Raw genomic sequence first — 25,223 nt, forward strand, 5'->3', positions numbered from 1 at the left:
CCAGCAATGTCCTAATTAGCTGTACATCATACATTATCAATGGCAAAAAAACAAAAATTGGTTCTTCAGACAGCAAACAAAAAATGTTTTCTTTTTACATGTAATGCACAGATATATAAACAGTCATACAATATATCTGTAGTGTTAAAATTTCATGGAGGAGGAGGACAAATAGAAAAAAAATATTCAAAAAAGCTCCTTGGGAGGTAATAATGATAAAAGATTAAGAAATGCTGTTCTAAATAATTGTTGTAACTTCAGTAGCATTTGCTAGTTTTAATCCAGTACAGTGAGTCTTTTTGTTTAACATAATTCTACTTGAGACTGTCTGAGTATTTGAGATTTAACTTGGCATTATTGCTTGTTTTGTCTCTGGTATCATATTGACTTTAGGAAAGTATGCCTGAACAGAAAATAGAAATATTCCCATGACTCAGAGGAATGATATTTTAAATGTAATATTCATATTTCATCTAAGGACTACAAGTTATTTGGAAACAATGTTTCCTCAATTCTCAAAGCAATCTATTTTATGGGGAAACAATAAAGAACACTCTTGTGTTCTAACCTCTCCCTGTGGGGATAACAATTAGTTGTTCTAAATTCAGGCCTAGAAATTTTAACTTCTGAGTAACAGACGGCATCTGAAGTGCTGTTTCCATGATAATCAAGGTTCTGAGATGTGAATTTGGTTGCTCAGGACCTCCCATGACGTAGTACCCAAGGGATCTGCTGAACAAGCTACTCAGTTAAGGCTAACACAGAATCAATACTGGCCTCAGCATCACACTTATCTACTCCGCCTCTCACCTCTCAAGGTGAGTGAGTCTGTTGAAAAATCATTCTTCCCAGGAAATACACTGGTTGTGATACTATTTCCAAAGAGCACTGGTCTTCTCATATATGCAAAGGTGATGCCACAGGCACAGCAGAGCCACTTCATCTGTTCTAGCAAGGCCAGAAGAGAAAGTTATGGATTCAACCAGAGTAGTTGCACACATACTGTCACAGTATCTGTCGTTCTAATGAATTTGAATACACTCATGTCTGTGTATTCAGACATGGGATCCAGATTGTCCATTTTAAGATAGAATTATCTTCTAAAACTATTGCTGTGGGGACCAAATGTCTCCACCTGCTACTCTATTTCCTAAAGGCATTGGGCCATTTAGGTCCACATTATGCTAGTTTAGAAACAACTGAGTCCTCCTCTATCTGGGTCTTACAGGAAAATGTATATGCTGAAATTATGGATCAGGATTTTTAAGGTACTAGCCAGGGATTAGTGTAGCTCAAGGCCGTTGACCCAGTGTTGTCTGAATGGGCTGAATTTCTTTAGACTAAATATACTTTCTGAGATCTGGGGAAATGCACATTTATCGCACTCCCTGCTTCAATCTCACTCAGTTCTTCTTTGTTTCCAAAAGGAGCATGGCTTCCTTCTTTTCTTGATTTTCATGACACTATATGCTCCTGATTTTCCTCCTACTTCTATATCTACTTTTGATTGCCTTCTATGGAATCCATTTTCCTGCCCATCCCTTAAATGCTTCTGATTTTTTCTCTTTTCTTCCTCCTCCTCAAAATCTAAGTGATCTTATCCACGTTCACAGCTCCAGCTATTCTCTGTTTGTGATGACTTCTGACCAGCTCTCTGTCCTGCATATAAGATCCGTACTTAACTGCCACTTGAGATCTCAACTCATGTGTTCCGAAGTCACCTCAAAGTCAACATATATCAGACTGAACTTATCATGCTTGCTAGAAAGCCTTCGCTCCTGTCTTTCCAAGATGAGTGAATGATGTCCACCTGCCAGAATACTTCTAGAAATCTAGGCATAATTCATGGCCCCTTTCTTCCTCTCCTTCTACATCCAGTTTCATATCAGATGTCATTTTAGATGATATCTAGATTTCAGGTATCTTTCAGATATATATACACTGCTGCTACTGCAATTCAAGCAACCACTATCTTTGGTCTGGATTACTTCAGCAGCTCCTAATTGCGATTTCTGCCCCTAGTGTTGCTCTCTCCCATCACTTGTCTACACTGAAGGCAAACTAATCTCTAAATCACTAATCTAATCATAGTATTCCCCCAGCTAACAGTTTTCAGTTGCTATGTATTTCTTTTTATTTTTCATTTTTGTGGGTATATAGTAGGTGTATATATTTATGGGTACATTAGATGTATTGATAAAGGCATGCAATGTGAAATAAGCTTACTGTGAAGAAGGGGGTATCCATTCCCTCAAGCATTTGTCCATTGAGTTGCAAACAATCCAATTACACTTTTTAAGTTATTTTAAAATGTATAGTTATTATTGACTATAGTCATTCTGTTGTGCTATCAAATAGATCTCATTTCTTCTTTCTAACGTTTTTTTATACTTACTAGCCACCTCACCTCGTCCATAGCTCTCCCACTATGCTTCCTAGCCTCTGGTAACCATCCTTCTACTCTCCGTGTCCATGAGTTCAATGTTTTGATTTTTAGATCCCATAAATAAGTGACAACGTGTGATATTTGTCTTTCTGTACCTGGCTTATTTCACTTAACATAATGATCTCCAGTTCCATGCATGTCGTTGCAAATGACTGAATCTTATCTTATTCCTTTCTGTGGCTGAATAGTACTCCATTGTGTATATGTACCACATTTTCATTTTTCTTTTCTTTTTTTTTAGACAGAGTCTTGTTCTGTCGCCAGGCTGAAGTGCAGTGGTGCAATCTCGGCTCACTGCAACCTCCGCCTCCCGGGTTCAAGCAATTCCCCTGCCTCAGCCTCCTGAGTAGCTGGGACTACAGGTGTGCGTCACAACACCCAGCTAATTTTTTGTATTTTAGTAGAGACGGAGTTTCACCGTGTTGGCCAGGATGGCCTCGATCTCCTGACCTCATGATCTGCCCACCTCGGCCTCCCAAAGTGCTGGGATTACAGGCGTGAGCCACCATGCCCAGCCACATTTTCTTTATCCAGTCATCTGTTGGTGAACATTTAGGTTGCTTCCAAATCTTGGGTATTACAAACAGTTCTGCAACAAACATAGGAGTGCAGGTATCTCTTCAATATACTGATTTTCTATCTTTTGTGTATATACCCATCAGTGGGATTGCTGGATCACATGGTAGCTCGATTTTCAGTTTTGTGAAGAACCTCTAAACTGTTCTCCATAGTGGTTGTACTAATGTACATTCCCACCAACAGTATACAAGGGTTCCCTTTTCTCCATGTCCCCTCCAGCATTTGTTATTGCCTGTTTCTGGATATAAACCATTTTAACTTGGATGACATGATTTGCATCTCTCTGATAATCAATGATGTTGAGCATCTGTTCATATGTCTCTTTGCCATTTGTATGTCTTCTTTTGAGAAATGTCTGTTCAAATATTTTGCCCATCTTTTAATTAATTAGCTTTTTTTCTATAAAGTTGTTCAAGTTCCTTATATATCCTGGTTATTAATCTCGTGTCAGATGGGTAGTTTGAAGATATTTTCTCCCATTCTGTGGGTTGTCTCTTCACTTTGTTGATTGTATCCTTCACTGTGCAGAAGCCTTTTAATTTGATGTGATCCCATTTGTCCATGTTTGGTTTGGTTGCCTGTGCTTATGGGGTATTGCTCAAGAAATTTTTGCCCAGACCAATGTCCTGGAGATTTTCCCCAAAGTTTTCTTATAGTAGTTTCACAGTTTGAGGTCTTAGATTTAAGTCTTTAATCCATTTTGATCTGATTTTTGTATATGGTGAGAGGTGAGAGATAGTGGCCAAGTTTTATTCTTTTGCATATGGATATCAGATTTTCCCAGCACCATTACTGAAGATACTGTCTTTTCCCCAGTGTATGTTTGTGGCACCTTTGTCAAAAATGAGTTCACCATAAATGTGTGAATTTGCTTCTGTATTTATTATTTTCTGTTGGTCTATGTGTCTGTTTTTATGCCAGTGCCATACTGTGTTAGTTAGTATTTCTCTGCAGGATAATTTAAAAGTAATGTGATTCTTCCAGTTTTGTTCTTTTTGGTTTGGATAACTTTGGCTATGCTGGGTCTTTTGTGGTTCCACATAAATTTTAGGGTTGCTTTTTCTATTTCTGTGAAGAATATCATTAGTATTTTGATAGTAGATTGCATTAAATCTGTAGACTGCTTTGAGTAGTATGGACATTTTAACAGTATTGATTCTTTCGATCCATAAACATGGAATATTTTTCCATTGTTTCTGGTGTCCTCTTTCATCAGTGTTTTACAGATTTCATTATAGAGATCTTTCACTTTTTTTGGTTAATTCCTAGGTACTTAATTTTATGTGTGGCTATTGTAAATGGGATTGCTTCTTTTATTCTTTTTTCACATTGTTCACTGTTGGCATACAGAAATGCTACTGATTTTTGTATGTTGACTTTGTATACTGCAAATTTACTGAATTTGTTTATCACTTCTGTTTTCTTACAGTCTTTATGTTTTTTCAAATATAACATCATATCATCTGCAAACAAGGGACATTTGACTTTCTTTTCAATTTGGAAGCATTTTGTATCTTTCTCTGGTCTGATGGGTCTAGCTAGAAATTCCAGTACTATTTTGAATAACAGCAGTGACACTGGGCATCCTTGTCATGTACCAGATCTTAGAGGAAAAGCTTCTAGTTTTTCCTCATTCAGTATGATACTAGCTGTGGGTCTGTTGTATATGGTTTTTATTATGTTTAGATATGTTCATTTTATTTCCAGTTTTTTAAAAGATTTTTTTATAATGAAGGGATGTTGACTTCTGTCAAATGCTTTTTCAGCATCAATTGAGACGATCATACGGTTTTCATTCTTCTTTCTGACGTGATGTATCACATTAATTGATTTGTGGCCAGGCACGGTGGCTCACGCCTGTAATCCCAGCACTTTGGGAGGCTGAGGCAGGTGGATGATGAGGTCAGGAGATCGAGACCATCCTGGCTAACATGGTGAAACCTCGTCTCTACTAAAAATACAAAAAATTAGCCAGGCATGGTGGCGGGCGCCTGTAGTCCCAGCTACTCGGGAGGCTGAGGTAGAAGAATGGTGTGAACCCGGGAGGCAGAGCTTGCAGTGAGCCGAGATCACGCCACTGCACTCCAGCCTGGGTGACAGAGCGAGACTCCGTCTCAAAAAAATAAAAAATAAAAAAACCAAAGCATTAATTGATTTGCATATGTTGAACCACCCTTGCATCCCAGGAATAAATCCCAATTGGTCATGATTGAATGGTCTTTCTAATGTATTGCTGAATTAAGTTTGATAGTGTTTTGTTAAGAATTTTTACATCAATATTCATCAGCAATATTGGCTTGTAGTTTTCTTTTTTTTTGTTTTTAGATGTGTCTTTGGTTTTGGTATCAGGGTAATACTGGCCTCATAGCGTGAGTTTGGAAATATTCCCTCCTCCTCTATTTTTCAAAATAATTAGAGTAGGATTGCTATTAGTTTTTCTTTAAATGCTTAGTAGAATTATTCAGCAGTGACGCCATCAGGTCTCAGGGTTTTCTTTACTGGGAGACTTTTTATTATGGCTTTGATCTCATTACTTGTTATCAGTCTGTTCAGGTTTTGAATTTTTTCTTAGTTCAATCTTGGTAGGTTGTATGTGTCTAGGAATTTGTTCATTTCTTCTAGGATTTCCTATTTATTGGCATGTAGTTGCTCATAGTAGCCACTAATGAACTTTTGAATTTCTGCAATGTCAGTTGTAATGTCTCTTTTCCATTTCTGATTTTATTTATTTATTTGGATGTTCTTTTTTTTTCTCAGTATGGCTAAAGGTTTGTCCATTGTGCTTAACTTTTCAACAAATGACATTTTTGTTTTATTGAACTTTTGTATTTTTTTGATTTCAATTGCCTTTATTACCACTCTGATCTTTATTATTTTTCTTCTACTAATTTTGGGTTTGGTTTGTTCTTGGTTTTCTAGTTTTTTAAGATGCATCATTAGGTTGTTTATTTGAAGTTTTTTCTCTTTTGGGACATAGGCACTTGTAGCTATAAACTTCCTTCTTAGTACTGCTTTTGCTGTATCCCATAGGTTTTGGTGTGTTATGTTTCCATTATTATTTGTTTCAAGAAATTTTTTGATTTCCTTCTTAATGTCTTCATTGACCCACTGGTCATTCAGGAGCATACTGTTTAATTTCCATGTAGTTGTATAACTCTCAAAATTCCTCTCGTCATCAATTTCTAGTTATATCCCATTGTGGTCAGAGAAGATGTTTGATATTACTTAGATTGTTTTGAATGTTTTAAGATGTTTTGTGACCTAAAATATGGTCTATCCTTGAGAATGATCCATGTGCTCAGGAAAAAAATGTGTATCCTGAAGCTCTTGGATGAAATGTTCTGTAAATATCTATTAGATCCATTTGGTCTATACTGCAGATTAAGTCTGATGTTTCTTGATTTTCTGTCTGGAAGATCTGTTCAATACTGAAAGTAGGGTGTTGAGGTCTCTGGCTATCATTGTTTTAGGGCCAATTTCTCTCTTTAGCTCTAAAAATATTTATTATATGTATCTGGGTGCTCCAGTGTTGACTGCATATATATTTACGATTGTTATATCCTCCTGCTGAATTGAACCCTTTATCATGGCACAGTGACATTATTTGTCTCATCTTACAGTTTTTGTCTTTAAATTTATTTTGTCTGATATAAGTATAGCAACTCCTGCTTTTTTTGTTTGTTTGTTTGCTTGCTTGTTTCCAGCGGTGTGGAATCTTTTTCCAGCCCTTTATTTTCGGTCTATGTCTGTCTTTACAGGTGACATGTGTTTCTTGTAGGCAATAGATCATTGGGTCTTGTTTTCTCATCCATTAAGACAGGCTATGTCTTTTGATTGGAGAGTTTAGTCCATTTACATTCAATGTTGTTATTGATAAGTAAGGACTTATCCCTACCATTTTGTTATGTGTCTTCTGGTTGTGTTGTGGTCTTCTCTTCCTTTTTTGTTTCCTTCCTGTCTTCCTCTAGTGAAGTTGACTTTCCCTGGTGATAGGATTTAGTTCTTGCTTCTTATTTTTTGTGTATCCATTGCATGTTTTTGGTTTTAGGTTACCAGGAGGTGTGCAAATACTATCTTATAACTCATTATTTTAACTTGATAACAACTTTACACTATTTGCATAAGTAAACAAAAAGTAAACTGATAAAAATATGCCTTAACTTCATCCCCCCACTTTTCAACATTTTGTTGTTTCTACTTATATTTTATTGTACTGACTGTGCCTTGAAATTTTGTTGTAGTTTTTATTTTTGATTGGTTCATTGTTTAGTCTTTCTACTGAGGATAAGAGTAGTTTACATACCACAGTGACAGTGTTAGAATATTCTTTGTTTTTCTGTGTACTTACCATTACCAGTAGGTTTTGTACCTTCTACTGATTATTTATTGCTCATTAATGTCCTTTTCTTTGTGATTGAAGTACTCCCTTTACCATTTCCTGTGGGGCGGGTCTGGTATTGATGAAATCCCTTGGCTTTTCTTTATCTGGGAAAGTCTTTATTTCTCCTTCATGTTTAAAGGATATTTTTGCCAGATATCCCACTCTAGGGTAAAAGTTTTTTTCCTTCTGCACCTTAAATATGTCATGCCATGCTCTTCTGGCCTTCTTGTGTTTGGATATTAGTATCTTTCTCTAAGTTTGGGAAGTTCTCTGTTATTACTTCTTTGAATAAACATTCTACCCTTATGTCTTTCTTTTCTACTTATGTAAGGCCAGTAACTCTTAGATTTGCCCTTTTCAGCCTATTTTCTGCATCCTGTAGGCATGCTTCATTGTTTTTTATTCTTTTTTCTTTTGTCTCCTCTGTATATTTTCAAATACCCTGTCTTCAAGGTCACTATTTCTTCTGCTTGATCCATTCTGCCATTAAATGACTCTGATGCATTCTTTAGTATACCAATAGCATTTTTCAGCTCCAGAAAATTTCTGCTTGACTCTTTTTAATTATTTTAATATCTTAATTGAATTTATCTGATAGAATTCTGAATTCCTTCTCTGTGTTGTTTTGTACCTATTTGAGTTTCCTTAACACAGCTACTTTGAGTTCTTTGTCTGAAAGGTCACGTATCTCTGTTTCTCCAGGATTGGTCCCTGGTGCCTTATTTAGTTCATATGGTGAGGTCACCTTTCCCCAGATGGTGTTGATGCTAGTTAGATATTCTTCAATGTCTGGACATTAAAGAATTAGGCATTTATTCTAGTCTTTGCTGTCTGAGCTTATTTGTAGCCATCCTTCTCAGGAAGGCCTTCTGGAAATTTGAAAAGACTTGGGTATTGTGATCTAAACTGTATCTGCTTTAGGGGGCACCACAAGACCAGTAATGCTGTGATTCCTGACGACTTGTACTACCTTGATGGCCTTGGTCCAGATATGGGAGAATTCTCTAAGTTACCAGGCAGAGATTTGTTCTCTTTCCTTACTTTCTTCCAAACATACAGTCTCCCACTCCATTTTGAACCACCTGAACCTACGGATGGAATGACACAAGCACCTCTGTGGCCACCACCACTATGACTGTGCTGGGTCACACCTGAAGCCAGCAAAGTACTGGGTCTCACGCAGGGCCTGCTGTAACCAGTCCCTGGCTATTGTGTATGGTTTCTCAAGGCCCTGGGGCTGAACAATCAGCAGGTGGCAAAGCCAGCCATGTCTGTATCCTTCCTTTCAGGATGGCATGGTCCCTCAAGCCCTGGGTGGGTCCAGAAGTGCCATCTAGAGTCAGGGAATAGAGCCAAAAACCTTAGAAATCTATCTGGTATCCTATTACATTGCAGCTGAACTGGCACTAAAAACACAAGACACAGTCCTTACCAGTCTTCCCTGTCCTTTCCAAAGGTACAGGAGCCTCACCCTATAGCCACCACCACCCTAGCCATGATGAGTACTTCCAGACTACCACTGATGTTCCCTTAAGGTCCAAGATCTCTTAAGTCTGCTTCTGGTGGATGCTGCCTAGCCTGGGACTCACTCTTCAGGGCAGTGGGCTCCCTCTGACCCTGGGCAGGTCCAGAAATGCCATCCAACAGTGAAGTCCTGGAATCAGAGACCCTAAGAGTCTGCTTGGTGCTCTACCCACCATGACAGTGTTGGTACCTGAGGTGCAAGACAAAGTCCCCTTTACTTTTCCCTCTGCTTTTCTCAACAAGAAGAAATTTTGTCCCACAGCCACCATAGCTAGTAATATGCTGAGTCTTACTTGCCAGCAAGTCTCAGAGGTTCACCCAAGATCCAAGATGTAGTACCTGGATATCTCTGCTGGTTATCTGGAGCCAAGGGCTCTTCAGTTAGCAGGTGATGAATGCTGGTAGGTCTACATCCTTTTCTTCAAGGCAGCAGGTTCCCTTCTGGCCCAAGTTGTGTCTAGAAATGTTATCTGGGAGCTAGGGCCTGGAAGGGGGACCTCATGACTCTGACTGGTACCCTATCATGCTGTGGCTGAGCTGGTATCCGAGAGGCAAGAAAAAGTCCTCACCATTCTTCCCCCTCTTCTCCCAAGTGGAAGAAAGGGGTCTCTTTTTAAACCATGAGCTGTGCAGCCTGGGTTTAGGGGAGAGGTGATGCCAACACTCCCTTGGTTACCTAAGCTGATGTCTCAGTATGGAGTTGCCTAAGAGTTGCAGTTCTTATGACCTAGACTGCCTTTCAAATTTACTTGCAGACACAGAACACTGTAGCCCTCTGTGGTGAGATTTGCAGGCACTCAAGTTCTGACTGCTGGGATCTGTGATTCCTCTCTGGCTAGGCCTGGTTTAAATATTCCCTGTGTGACTGGGCGTCCGCTGAGTTGGGTCTCGTTTTCATTTCTGCTCTAGCAGGACAGCACTGAGTTTAATGCCTCACAATTACTGTATTCTCCCTTGCCCAGAGCCCAGAGATGCTCTCCACAACAGGCCATTGCTGGTGGAGGTTGAGAGGGATGGTGTCAGTGATTCAGGACTGTTTATTCTATTTCTTCTGTGGCATTTTCAGCGATATAAAGTTAAATCCAGGTACTAAAGGTACTCATCTGATTTTTATTTCTTATAAAGGTGTTTTTTGCTATGTAGATAGTTGTTAACTTGGTATCCTGGCAGGAAGGACAATGACCTTGCAGGGGTATGCGGAGCCTTCTGTTCCACCATCTTGCTCAGCCTCCCAATTCAGTTGTTATGTATTTCTCAAGGCCCTCTATTGTCTGGGCTTTTTTTTTCTCTTTAACATCTTTCAAAACTACCTTACCTTTTTTATACAACTTCCTCTAGGTTTTTAAACTCTCCTCCCCTTTTTCCCTTTTCTCTCCCTCTCCCTCTCCATTTCATCCAGGAATTTAATGTTCACATGTATTTCCCTCAAACTTTCTTTGTTAATACACTATCATGTCTCTGGCCTGTTCATTTATCCTTTTGTCATGGAAACTTCCCTTCCTGCCCTGCCCAAGTTATAGTAGTTCTCATTCCAGTACGCTGTCAGAAGATGCTGGACATCATCATTAACATCACCTGTATCTGTCTGCCTGGATCTATTGCTCCTAAGCACACACCATAATTCTGTCAGTGAATGAAAAAATGGTATTTCCTCTGCTTGAAAGTGCATTGCACCATCCTCCATCTACCATTCTCACCTTTATCCAGCTAAATCTTCCTAATCCTTCAATATTTATTTTAGGAAGCATTCTTCTGAAAGGTTTTCAGAAGATTTTCCTTGATTTTCCAGGCTATGCTAGATGACTCTCCACTATAATCTCATGGTGATGAATGAGCTCTTATAGTGAAAGTCAAATCACATTGCTCCTCTGCTCAAGATACTTCAAAGGCCCCCTATTTTACTCAGAGTGAACATCAAAACTTTTATAATGGCCTAATGTGCCCTATAGAATCTGCCCCCTTTTCCTCATTATCCTCATTTTTTTACTACTCTCTTCTTTTCTCTAAGCTTAAGCATGCTACCCCTTTAGTGCCATGGCAATAGCTGGGATGCTTTCCCTAGATAGCCACATGACTAACTCCCCTGTCTCCTTCAAACCTTTGTACAAATGTCCCTTTATCACTGAGGCCTATTAAGCCACCCTATTTTAAAATGCAATCTGCATCACTCCTTCCCACCTGCAGATTCCTAATCTTCCTTTCTTTGCTCCATTTTTATAGCACTTATTCCCTCTTATCAAACTACACATTTTTATGACTATTGTTTATTGTCTGTTTCTCCTTATGAGAATGTAAGCTCCACAGGGAAAGATATTTTTATCTGTTTTGTTCACTTGAATCCTCCAGGTGCCTACAGTGATGGCTGGAACTTAATAGGTGCCCAGTAAATGTGTTTGAAGGAATGAGCCCTGATTATATTGTGCTACAATTTCTTCCTTGTCTGCCTATCCACCACCAAACTGTGTACTTTTTGAAGGCAGGGGATTTTACTATTATGTCTATTTACAATATCTTAGCACATTTCCTCATAATAGTGGGTTCATAACAAATGTTTGCTAAGTGCATGTATTCATCTCTGACCTCCCCAATCCATAGTTTTGCAGGGTTTGTGATGACACCATGTTAAATCAGAATACAAATGCAAGAATGTTGTTTTCTTAGTAGGGAAGTGTCATTATAAACTATCACAGTATCTGGGATCTGCCAAGATGAGGACTCCAGTACGGATCAATATAGTGAATATTTCTCCTGCAGAGTTTCTTCAAAGGTTAAGAAATCCCCAGAGTCCATTTGGCCTTTTCCCCTTCCTGTACCTATACGTGAAACATTTATTTTAATAAGCTAGAAACTAAAGGGAAGACTGAGAATTGTAGAGCTTGAAAAATAGTATCTTGCCTTCTGTGACTTTTCTTTTTGTTTCCTTTCTCAGAGCTCTTCCCGCCATGATGCAGTGGGTCCGCACACAGAAGCCAGGAGAGAGTGGCATCAATATTGTCACTGCCGATTTTGTAGAACTTGGTGACTTTATCAGCACTGTCATAAAGCTCAACTATGTCTTTGATGAAGGAGAAGCCAACACTTGATAGCACTACTTGAGTTTCCATGAATAAGATGGAGAAGGCTCATTGTATTAGGGCATATTATCTGTAAACACTCTGATCTTCCTATTCCACTGAGTCTCTGAAGGGAATAGGGCTAGTAGTGGGTGGGAAAAGGGGAAAAACTGTTTCTTCAGTGATTACAGTCATACTCTTCATTACTATAAATATTTCATTTCCCATTTGATGAGCAAAATCTACTTCTAGTGTTAGGAATAAAAAAAAAAGAAGACCAGTAACTTTGTTTCTCAAAATTAGTCTTTGTAACATAGAATTCATGAGTGTTTACTTGATTAGGTTCTCTATTTCCAGCCTATGGCTCCTACACTGTCTATATCCTGTAACCTTTCTGCTCCCTCTCTTGCTCGCTCTTTCTAATCAGATGCTGTATGGGAATCAAAACAATTGAATGCCCAACATTTTGTGTATTACATTGTTGTCTTAAAACTTACTTGTTTTGTGGGACTTGTTATAATACTCTATAGTCATCTGCAGTTGGGCAATCATAGCTAACTTTTGGCCATAGAAAATCTGCATCAAATCAGTTTCCATGCATCAGTAACACTGAAGGTCATCATCAGTGATTTTTGTTATATGAAAATAATAGTTTTTCACAGTATTTCTATTTAAGGCAGCTATAAATATAGGAGAAAAATGTTTTTGGAGAACTGTGAATGCCAACTTCAGAGGGAAAAATGGTTGAGGGGTGAAAGAGATGTATGGCATTTTAATGTGGCAATCTCTTAAATAATATTACCCTGCAAGTACCCAGTAAATGGTAAGGTACAAGTGTGTTAAATTGAAAACTCTGAAAAGAACTCTTTAAAAAGCCCTCTTAATGATGCTCTTGATGAAAGAAAAAGGAAGGAAGGAAGGAAGGAAGGAAGGAAGGAAGGAAGGGAAAGAAGGAAGGAAGGAAGGAAGGAAGCGAGGGAGGGAGGGAGAGAGGGAGGAAGGAAGAAAAAAAAGACTGCAAGCTTTCCTGCCAATTTGGGATTTTCAAATATTTAATTCTAAATTCCAGATTTTAAGGAAGATTTTTCAAGAAACTGCAAGTTTTTGACTTGAAAGAAAGAAAGAGGAAGGCTGGTAGAAGCAGTTAGAGCAATGTGTTTGAAATTATGTCCATGAAGTCACAGGGATCTGTGAAGTATCTTTAGGAAATTTGAAATCTATGAGGTCTGAGTGGACTTGTTTAAAATTGGCACTGACTCCTCACTTCTGAGTTTCATCCCATCCGAGGGATGAGATTAAGGCAGAGGCAAAAGTTTCACACAAAGTTTCTGCAACCTAACGTTTAATAGTCTGGGTCTACAGGGAAGAACAATGACACAGCTTGAGTGTTACTTCCTCCTTTGTGTCTTTGTGATATTTGACAACTCTAAAAAATAAAAAAAAAAACTTAGTAAGAGCACAATAATCCTTGCCTATGTACTTCACAGGAATATTGTGAGGTGTTTATACAATTAAAAAATTTGATGAAATTCTTACAATTATGAATTATTTTATTTTCATGTTTGGAAATAATCACACCCCAATAGTTTCCTAGGATAATACAGTCTATGCAAAGTAGGGTCATAGAGAAATAAAAGCATGCCCTCAGCTTTTAATGAACTTAAATGTAACACATATGGCTTAATCTCTTAGACTTAGATAAGGGAGTTCAATTCAAAACTATATATGTCAAGGTCATAAATAATCGAGTTGATTTCAAGATTATAAATACTCATGATCAGAAAATAGTACTTATTAGCAATTAAAGGGAGGGAAAGAAATTGTTTATACTGAAGAGAATGTTTATGAGGAGTTTGTATGTATGTGGTATACCAAATAGCATACATGTACACACAAAAATGTGTATATACATTTGGGTTGTGTGTATACATCTTGCCATATACAATATACAAACATATGCCCATTCCTGTGACAGCATACAAATTCAAACATACACAAACACACACAGATATGGACACAGTACAATTCTTCTTTTCAAGTGAAGACACTGATAATATTAAATAATTTAATTTTAAGACTGAGACCCTTAATAATGTGTGAAAAAGAATAATAAAACCTTTGAGAGTAGAGTAGATGATCTCATTAAAGTATTTTTGTAAAAGATTCTAGTGTAGGACTTATTTTTAAAATATATTTCTTTTCTTCTTTCCATTTTCCCTTCCCTTGTAGTTTTATTATCTTTCTGTCTTTTACATCTGCTCTTTATGTGAAAATGTATATGAATCCTTTTAAAATGATTAGGACTATTGAAATGTATGTCCCGTAAATTTGGTTTCTGGGCAGACTTTCTCTCTAGCTGGCTATTCATTCATCCTTCAGGAGGATCTCAGCCAAGAATAGTTGCAATGACACACGAATTTAATTTTATAAATATAATGGAAAACAGATTTTTCATCATATTATGAATAAAATATAGAGGTAACTATGTTGTATTTTCTTGAACCTAGATACTTTCTCATAGTGTTTGCTTAGAATTAACTCTGTCCTATTTGTCAACTGGGTGCTGGAAAAAAACAAACATGATGAAGCTTTTGAATAATTGTGCAGTTTTTTAACTAGGGAAAGCTTTGTACTGCTGCTAATGATATGCACCCAGAAACCTTGTTAGACAAAAGGCACTTTCAAGCCAATGCTATGGTTTCCATGTGGACATACAGTGCCTATGTAGCAGGCACTGAGAGTAAATGGACTTGCCTTAATTTATAAAGGAGGGAAGAGGTAGAAGGGAACCATGGGTCCTCCAGCTAGAGGGGGAGTTTACTAAAAGGGAGTCCTTGGAAAGGGGAATGGAGAGAAGGTGCCTTTGACTGTCTTCTATCCATTAGCCCTGCCCTGGAGCACACTGGGGAAGCAGGCTGCGGGCCTTCCAAAAGTAAAAAATGGTGATATGCAATCGAAGCTTATCCTCAGCCTATGCACATTTGTCTCAGCTGGGCATTGTCTTTTCAGAGAGCTTGTAGCACAAGGGCTACGCATGGGCGCCAAGATGGCGGTAGATACACCTTGGTGCACTTTTTGTTTTGCTTGTTTCTTACGACTATTTCACAAGCCCTGTGAGGCAAAAAACAAAACAAAACAAAACAACCAAACAAATACAATCTAACTTTTACCCAATCTACAGCAGGAAATCAAAGGAGTGGGTGAGATGAGAGAAAATATGCAAAGAGATCATTTTTAAGTTTACTTTCCTGTCTGTAATTTTCAAGGACTAATACAGCACATTTTTCTTCTGCCATTATCATTTATGTCTCCCTATTTACCACACAATCATGTAAATCCAGAGAATGAGGAGGCATCTTTTAGAAGCCTTAGGGTATTCTATATGATGACCTCAATACTTACTTTCAGCCATACTGGGAAAACTTACTTTTCATGGAGTGCCACCTAACAGTGAATGTATTAGAGTACAAAATGTTTGCCATGTATACACCTGTATGTGCACATACACACATTATACACACACACACAGAATGCACATTTCACACACATACACTTACTATTCAAGCTGAAACTGCACTCGAATCAATCTGATTCTATTGCTGTTTCAACTCTTAAAATCAATATCTCCATTAGTAGATATAAACATAATTCAAATATTTAAATATTTAAGAGGAGAAAAGTAATGAGAAAACCAATGAAAAGTGAGACCATCAGAAATAGAAAATGCCTGGCAGTAACAATCTATCTAAATTGTCAATTTCACTTCAAATTAGAGAATCCAAGATGGACTAGAATATAAATTACAAACACATACACACATCTTCACTTAAAGTTGTTTTAAGTTCTTTGAAGTTCTGACATGTTTTTAGCCAGGGTTATTTGTTTAGGTTCTTCCTTGTTAAGATTCCAGACTGGAAAGTTGGAAGTCTCAGGAAATGCATGTTTCCGTGAGTTTTTTAGTTCACAGTTTTACAGATCCAACAACACAATCTTTTAATCTTTGGTCACTCAACCAAACAGGAGTTCCATAGGCAGAGTGCTCACACTTTTAATTGCTAATAGAAAATAATGCACAGTGTCCTCAGGATATGATAAACAAGGCTTTTAAGAGCATTTTATTTTACAGCACTTTAGTGTTTTCAGCTAGATTTCAGTGACACCATGGTGTAAATGCTGTATTTGTCATAACTTATTGGTGGCTCCTGTGTTACATACAGTTTTAAATAATGCTCTAAATTGTTTGTTTTCCCAATGATAATGATAAAATGTTCTGTAGAATTTGTAAAACGTGTCAATTGAATCTGTTGAAAATTGTGTAATTGTTATTTCAATTGTGATACTATTTTGTAGGTATTAGTTTTAAATGTATATTTGTATGAGTCAAAAGTATGTGCTTGTATGTGGTATGTGTGTGTAAGTATATAATATCTTATCAAAAATGAAACTTATCCTAAAGAAAAAGGGCACATTGTGACCAGCCTTAATTTATTAACACTTTTTTGTTGTTCTTGCAATTTGGATTTAAAATTGAAACCGAAATTAAGCTTTTGTTAAAAATGGTGTCTTTTAATTTTGTGAGGAATGGGCTTTAGAACCTATCTCAGTTCCTAAAAGCAAACTGTCCAGCTTGTGAGGCACCCCATTGCTTTTTGAAATGATCAAACATCAATTCATATATTAACTTCATCATCATACAGACTAATTTGTTTTCATCAGCAATAGAACGAGTACACCTCTAAAGCTGACCTTTCCAACATGGCACCCATTTTTCTTTAATGATAAATTTTCCATGAAAAATTGTTTCTCCAAACCATTATTTTTTTAAAATTCAATCTTCTCAAGTAAAATGAACTGCCTTGGTGTTAGGAGAGCTTTTAAATGCCCATCCATACTAGGTGGTTCCAACATGGTTCTCTTCTTGAGGAAACAGGCATTCAACCCACACACTTTTCTGATCTGCCCCACGTGTAGAATTAGTCTAGCAATAGAAAACTCATGACTGACAAGGATCTACACATGTGGTCATGCTTGAAGCAAAAATTCTGTGACCTTCTTTGGGCTTGGGATCTGAGTACAGAATATTAATTAACTTTCTTATTTCCTTTCTTTCTCCATCCTTAGTTATTCCTTTTCAATATTTAGAGTTGCCAGGTAAAATACAGGATATCCAGTGAAATTTAAATTTCAGATAAACAATATTTCTTTAGCATATTTCTCATATATTTTATCAGACATACTTTCACTTTAAAAAAAGTTTATCTGAAATTCAAATGCAACTGGGTATGTCCTATATATTTTTTCCTAAATCTCACAATTCTATCCACACTGCCTTTCTGTCTTTTTCAGCTGGGCTATCTATAAGGGGCGAGATCTACCTCCCTCCATACCCCTGTGTTCTGACACCTTATGAATATCTGCAGTCATAATGTCCTTCAAGAAGGAAAACATTTGTCAGCTCTAGGTCCTGCAAATGCTTTTTGAAGGAGCAACTCGAAAACAGATGGGATAATCAAGTAAACATCTTCACAGGATTAACGCCACCATGTTCAACACTTCCCTTTGCCAGCCTGTTGTGAGGCCCAAGTTTCCCCATTAATCCCTTATATAGCATTTCCCAGTAACTGGGACAACCAAAAACACACCGACATATTAGAAATGCTCCTGAAAAGTGGCAGCACCGCCTAACTCAGTACCAGGACCTCTTTTAAATTCAATTTCTTTTTTCTTTCAGAGAGATAACAAACGAATTCATTATTTCCCCCATTCGCACCTTACCACAAATTATTTTTATCAGTTAAAACTGGTCATCTATGGAATTGTAGAAAAGGTGACATAGGAAGGAACTGTCTTCACTGCTGGAAGAATAAAAGAGTCTGAGGTATAGACACTGCCCTGGTGACACTTCCTCAGAACATTGTTGGGGGACAGGGGAGGCAGGTCCAAGTGGGGGATAGAATCTGACCCTGACATGAAGCTATCACCTGGCAGAGAGACTCGTCAAAGCAAATTATAACAACCAGTACTATTTTTTTTGGAATTGAAAACCCAACAAACCCTAAAATAAGAACAGTGAGATCAAAGGCTAGTTTCTTAAACAGTGCAGAAAAGAGAACCATGCTGGAATTCCTAAATTCTAGCTTTCAAATACTCCTGTTTCCAACAGTGAATCCTTGACAGAGACTGAATGTAGATGGAGTTTTGAAACATTTTCAGTAGCTACCTCCTCTCTTGAAATTCCTATTGTGGCAGAGGAAAATCCAAATCCTTTAATATAACATGTCCACCTCATGACTCCTGCTTACACACATTTGAGTTGATTTGCTTCATTTCCGGAGGATGGGAATTTGTAGAGCTGGTGACATTTCCTTCATTAGACACCAGAAATTCACCAGAGAGAGACAGATCTGTGCCTTCTCTTTTTAGGATCTGGTCATTGATACTTTAGTAAATGTGGTGTAAAGAAAATCCATGGCTACAGTCTGTATGGAAAATGTGAATTTTTTTAATAAGATTGTGTTCTTAATGTAACAAAAAAGTTTATTTGTATTCAGTGAAATGCCTAATAAAGTCCTGGTACCAATTATCTTTATTTTTTATTTTAATATTTATCAGTGCTTCATTATAAGCTCAAAAATGGATCTCTTAAATAGGGCATGACTCAGAGCATCAAAAAATATAATTCTTTTTTAACAATGTGAATCATTATATTAGGGTTTCCACCATAAAAATATATATGTATATTATCTACCAATAAAGTCAATGCTGTGAGTCCTTCAATTATATAAAAGTTAGGTATCTGATGTCCAATACACTTCACTTCTGATATTATGAGAAAGGCCCATATCAATGTAGCAATATTATAGTAACATAGTATATTAATATAAAACACAATTTCTTTTCTTTTTTTTTTTTTTTGTTAAAAGCTTTGGGTGAAGGAAATCTATCTACTTTTATTGAGCCTGCATGGTACCTAATACATGAGACATTATTTCAGAAGTGGAATTGCCTTTGTATTTCACCAAGTAAACCCCACCTGCTGGGGTTTAAATCATGCTTAAAGCAAAATTTAAGCATTGTAATATTATTGTAAAAATAGTCAAGCAAATAAATATGATCCAAGATTATCTTTGGGGCTGAGAAAGGACGTAAATCCCCCCAAAGACTCTACTAATACACATTAGTAGATTCATGACACTAGAGGATTTCTATTTATAAAGCTGTAATGATTGCTGCATTCAAGAAGTAATGTATGTCTGCAAATAATAATCCACATAACTATATTTGTGTGTCCTTAACATAATATCGCTGTAGCTTCATCGGAGCTCTCATTCATTTATTTTGTCATTCAGCAAACATTTGCCTACTTTGTGGCAGCCTCCCCGCTAAGCACTATAAAACATTTCTAAAAAGTTTCCTAGGAAAATGGACAAAGTACATCTTTGGTAGTCTCTCACTTGAGCTAACAAGTGGCACTATTTTTTCTCCAAGCAAAGCATTCATTCTCAATGACATTTTCAAAGTAATATCCCCAGATAATAAAGTGGTTTGAACAGTTATTCCTGAAAGCCTGAGAAGAAAGGGACAACTTCTAAAATAAGTATAATTGGAAATAGGTTGGTCATGACCACAGGCAATGAAGAGTAGACTCTTGTTCTCTCCCCGACACAAACTTTGCCACTATGTACAGGGCACTGTGTGCAAGCTGGTGGCCACTTCCTAGCTGTAGCTTTAAAACAGAAAAAGCAGAGCTCTATCCCTTTTCCTTTCTCCCCTCACCTCTAGACTTCAGAAGAAACTGCCTTTGCTCCACAGAAGAGGCTGATAGCACCACTGAGATACTAACAAGTAGGCTTCTACATCTCAGGTAAGCTGACCCCATAAATAAAAGAGGTATCTCCTCCATGTAAGGTAAAAATACGGTGCTTCCTACATCAAAGGGGTAAAAACATCATCTGGAATTGAAGGAGATAATTCTTTTCAGGAGGAAAAAAATACTGTAGCACAGTAAGAGGTTTCATCATCGGCTCTCGATGTGTGGTTCAATGTATGTTCTTAGCGATAAGCCGTAATAATGGCTGCACTGGAATTAAGTAGAAAGAAGTGAACCTAAATGTGATGGGCACTGCTACCATATTCACTCTTCAATCCTGTGGACAGAATTATTCCTGGAAACATCTGGAGCTGTGAGGCAAAGGTGAACCACATTAAACTCTAACAAGTGGGCCTTAGTGCCATAGTGACAGGGAGAGGAGGTGTTTGAGAACACCAATGCTGGCAGCTCCCGAAGCACCTCTTGGCAGAACCCTTATTCTCTATTCGCACTTACTTCTTCACAGGAATATGTAAGCTTGACCTCCTGGAGTTATACTGAGAAACAAGAAAAAATCTTTTGCCTCAACACAACTACCCAGCTGTTATTAAATTGTGCTCTTTCATTTCAGAAAAAAAAAAAAATGTGCCTGTAGACTGGTTTCTACATAGTATGGGGATAAGGCAGAACATTTTAATTTAGAACCAATAATCCTTTTCTCTTACGACTATAAGAATATTAGCCTTCGATTTAAGCACTGAAGGTAAAATATTCTTATATTCCTAGGACATAGCAGGTATTAAAACATGTTTGGAAACAATGAAATCAAAGTGAGGCTGATTGTGACCCAATCAAACTGTGGACAGTTGCTTGATGAGGGTCACAGGGTTCCAAAAACCATAAGGCAATATTCCTACCTCTTGTATTCCTCGGAGAAATACTGAGAAAATGAGGAGAATGTGGGGGAAAATACACTGCGTAGTGTTCTCTATAAGAGTAAAAGACCCTGTCTCTTAGGCTTTAAAGTGAACTCTAAATCTTTTTGAAGATGGGAACTTGGCTTATCTATTCTAAAAAGAGTGAAAAAGAGTTGGGGAGGAGGTTACATTTTGAGCTTCAACAAAATGTCCTGTTAAATTTTCCCAAAATCCCTATAAATTTTTCATTCACTCATACATACATGTGGGGTTGCATAAACGATTAACTAAAATTCCACAGATTCCTGCTCCCACAGAAGACCGCTGCTCACATACCCTTTTGGAAGACTATCTCTTACCCCATGCTCTTCTGAGTGCCCAGAAGATACTAGGTTGTTGCAAAAATAATTTCCATTTTTGCCATTATTTCCTGTTGGATTCATATTAAACTCCACTACTTCTGGCTACTGCCTGTGCTTCTTTCTCATCTTGATGCCCACTGCAGTCTCTGGTCTCTGCCTTTTCTCTGCCAGACCCAGCAATCTGCCCAGTTAGCACTGCTTATCCACAGCTGGGCATCCTACAAAGGTGGAGTCTTCTGGGACTAAAGGGGTGGCTGGACTATGGCCAAGTAAAGCTAGGTGAGGAAATGCTTCTCCTCGCTTTATGTTACATTCTAACAGACGGGCTCAGATATAGGGCTCTTATGTTCTAATAATTACCCAAGATCAGAGGAGTGGAAGCTCCTTTCTTTTTCTTTTGAGACGAGTCTCCATCTGTTCCTTAGGCTGGAGTCCAGTGCAGTGACGCAATCATGGCTTACTGCAGCCTCAAGACCCTGGGCTCAAGTGATCCTCCCACCTCGGCCTACCTAGTAGCTGGGACTGTAGGCATGCGCCACCATTCCCAGCTAATTTTTTAAAATTTTTGGTAGGGACAGGGTCTCACTATGTTGCCCAGGCTGGTCTTGAATTCCCGGTCCCAAGTGATCCTCCTGCCTCACCTTTCCCAAGTGCTGGGATTGCAGGCATATCATTTTTACACCTGGTTCTCTCTCTCTCCCTCCCTCTCTCCCACTACCTATCCCCCTCCCCCTCTCCCTCTCTCTCGACTATGGCGTGGAGACAGAAATGAATTCCAGTGACAATCACTGTGCTATTCTCAAAATTGCTACTCCCCTTTGAGGACCAGAGCTTTCTTCTTGGTCAAATTTATCTTCCTGGCTTCTCATTCTCTCAAGACATTATCCTAGTTGATTTCTTCATTTTTATAAAAATAGGGCTCTGAGAGACCCACCCTCCCAGCTCTGTTATTTAGAATCATTCTAGAACCCCATGTGTGTGTGGTCTAAAAGAACCAGCAGTTCCTGCTAGCAGCCATCTCCACACAGACAGGCAAACGATAAAATTGAGTAGGGGGCTTTGTGTTTGGGTTCCAAGTTTTTCCTTAGTAGAATTCTTCCTTCCCCTGTTCACCCCAAACAAAACTTACTCTCTCACACACACACAAACAAAATGATGAGTTCATTTACAATGAAGTATTTAATGTGGCTTAAAATAGCAGTTTTTCCATTTTTTTTTTTTTGCTATAAAGGAGTGTTTACAGAAAAATGAAATCACAAAGCAATAGATTACAGGATGGCTGTCACAGAGGAAGGCCAGTGGCTTTGTGTGCCCTTTCCCTAGCTTTCCTGAGAGGCTCTGTGGAAACTCCTCGGACTGTTCAGAGCAGCACTTCTCAAACTTTATTGTGCCAACAACTACATAGTGATCGTCATAAAGGATCAGATTCTGATTCAGCATGTCAGAGACCGGCCCCAGATTCTGCCTTTCTAACAAGGTCCCAATGATACTGAGGCTACTATCACAGGCATCCCACTGTCACTAGCCAGGCTATGGAGTCCAGCTTCAAAAAACCTGCTTCATAGTCTCAAATGTTCATGAGATTTGCTTTGCAGATGAATAAGTGACCAGATCTCTAATTATAAAAGCAATTTGAATGCAAGACTTATTGTGGGGGAGAGAGCTATAATAATTAAAAACCCTTTTGTTTCCCAGTCCTAGTCAAACCAAAACCACCAGTAATTACTTGAAGTCTAACAAAATCAGGTTTATTTACCCACTGCAAAGTTCATCTCACCAAAGAAAAATATAGGTTGTTACAGAGTTCTGTGTAAGAGTGGAGTTTAGATGAAATTTAAACAAAACAGTATTTTGATAGACTCAAAGCAAAGCAGGGCTCTGTAAAGTCTACTGGAGTCTAGACTGCAAAGCGGACTCAGAGTCCTGTTTCCTTTCACCCTACAAAGTGATATAGCTATGGAATGTTGTGTGCAGAAACTCATTATCGAAAGCTCTGCTCCTGGGCTGTGAATTGAGGCTGCTTCTCTGCGTCAAAGTGACTTAAATCCCACATGCACAAGTGCAATGCTTTATTTTTCCTGATAGAATTTAAAACAGCCATACTCATTCCAGAAGGGGGTTGTATTGACACCTTAGAGCTGCAGTGTGTCCTCGTGTGAGTGTCTCCTTCCTTGCAGAGTTGGCTTTATCTATATCTTTCTGTTATTCCAACCTGATAAATGGCCATGCAGATTATACTTTCTCAGTTCCAATCTAATTTTAACCTGATCAGTTTGCAAATGAGAGAAACCCAACTAAAATCATTTTAACCAAAAACATGAGGTAGGGAGACACTTTTCAAACTAATTGGAACTGAAAAAGCAGCAGCTTTGGGGATAACTGGATCTGGGGTCTCAAACAATATCATCCGGGCTTGAGTTTTCTCCATCTGTTTTATTTTCCTCTGTCTGCATTGACTATCCTTAAGGAGGATGACCAAAGATCCGTTTTCCTAATAGTTTCAACCTAGAAACATACTGAGTTTCATTGATCTGATTTGGGCCTGAAGGCAATTGCCCAAACAAGCACTGGGTATGAGAATAGAATGGACTGATTGGCTGGGCCTTTGCCAGCCCCATCCTTATGGGTGAACTGCAAATGAGGAAGAGGGGGCTTACAAGAAAAACCTAAGTTCTGCCACTACAAGCTGTTAGAAGGTGCTCTAGTCAGGCGCAAATAGGAGATGTCATCTACATAAGTTTCCCAATACCTCTGAAACCATGCCATGTAGGTGGGCATTGCCTTTATTTACTCATTAGGGTGGCCTTGATGGTTTTGACTTCAGTTCTGAATCCCAGAGGAGATTAAAAAGTAAAAACTAACATTAAGTCGAATTTTAATTCTTACTTTTTGATTTTTTCTTTTGCTTTTTAATTTTAAATTACGTCAAACTTACAGAGAAGTTGCAAAAATATTAGAGAAAACATCCATATATATTTTCCTTGGAGTCACTTTTTAGTTAATATTTTTTCAATGTTAATTTATCATCTGGAAAATAGTGTGCTTTTAAGTAATTATTCACATTTCAGAAAGAAATTTTTAATTAAGAGGTCAGAATTGAAAAGTTTAAAAACGTATATCCCCACAGTCATTCATATAATAAAGTAGGTCTTCATTCAAAATTCACATTATACTAAATAAAGCACCACAGAGAATATAAAAATAAACCCAATGGTTTCTATAAAAAGAGGGGAAAAGAAAGTTTCTATGATGTATAATATGTGAGAAGGTATTAGGTGTGCTGTTTAGTCTGAATAAGATGCAGGCTAGAATTGTCACTGTGGAGGAAATAACAGGCAATTCTTCTGAGACAACTTTCAGAAGAAGGTGCTAATATGGTCAAATTAATGGTTCAGCAGTGGGGGAAAATTACAGCCGTGGTAGCACCAAATTATTTCCTCCCCAATCAATACAAGTTACAGGAGATCCCAAAGTGAACAGCTCAGTTCTTGGGGTCTGTATTAGTCTGTTTTCACACTGCTGATAAAGACATACCTGAGATTGGTTAATTTATACAGAAAAAGAGGTTTAACGGACTCAGTTCCACGTGGCTGGGGAGGCCTCACAATCATGGCAGAAGGTGAAAGGTATGTCTCACCTGACAGCAGACAAGAGAAGACAGCTTGTGCAGGAAGACTCCCGTTTTTAAAACCATCAGGTCTCATGGGACTTACTCACTATCATGAGAATAGTATGGGAAAGACCTGCCCCCATGATTAAATTACCTCCACTGGGTTCCTCCCACAACACATGGGAATTGTGGAAGTTACAATGCAAGATGAATTTGTAACTCATTCACAGCCAAACCATGTCAGGGTCACTATTGACCTGATGAGTTACAAGAGAATTGTAACTCATTCACAGCCAACACATATCAGGGTCACTATTAAAATAGTTAGCAGAACCACATCTACCTGATATCTGAGATAAGGTATATCTGAATTAGGAAAGTGGATGAAATATGGTGTGGTGTGTGTGTGTGTGTGTGTGTGTGTGTGTGTGTTAATATTTAGGTGCTTCATAGGATTTTCTGCAGGATTTCCTCTTAAAAGATACTTTTTTTAATCTAATTCAGATGCCCCCATCTAATAAGGCCTTCCACAAGGCCACAT

At 38.1% G+C, this 25,223-nt stretch overlaps 1 protein-coding gene and 1 long non-coding RNA gene across 2 annotated transcripts in view; one reads left to right on the plus strand and one right to left on the minus strand.

The window, feature by feature from the left end:
* The window catches only part of PLCXD3 (phosphatidylinositol specific phospholipase C X domain containing 3), a 190,196-nt gene extending 177,778 nt beyond the window's left edge, over positions 1–12,418 (plus strand). The window contains exon 3 of the mRNA XM_055245526.2: positions 11,860–12,418. Coding sequence (XP_055101501.1) covers positions 11,860–12,013 — 154 coding nt within the window. The 3' untranslated portion in view covers positions 12,014–12,418. The remainder of the gene's footprint in view (positions 1–11,859) is intronic.
* The window catches only part of LOC134732751 (uncharacterized), a 38,885-nt gene that overhangs the window by 4,663 nt on the left and 8,999 nt on the right, over positions 1–25,223 (minus strand). The window lies entirely within an intron of this gene.

The sequence above is a fragment of the Symphalangus syndactylus genome, chromosome 16 (assembly GCF_028878055.3).
Source record: "Symphalangus syndactylus isolate Jambi chromosome 16, NHGRI_mSymSyn1-v2.1_pri, whole genome shotgun sequence".
Lineage (NCBI taxonomy): Eukaryota > Metazoa > Chordata > Mammalia > Primates > Hylobatidae > Symphalangus > Symphalangus syndactylus.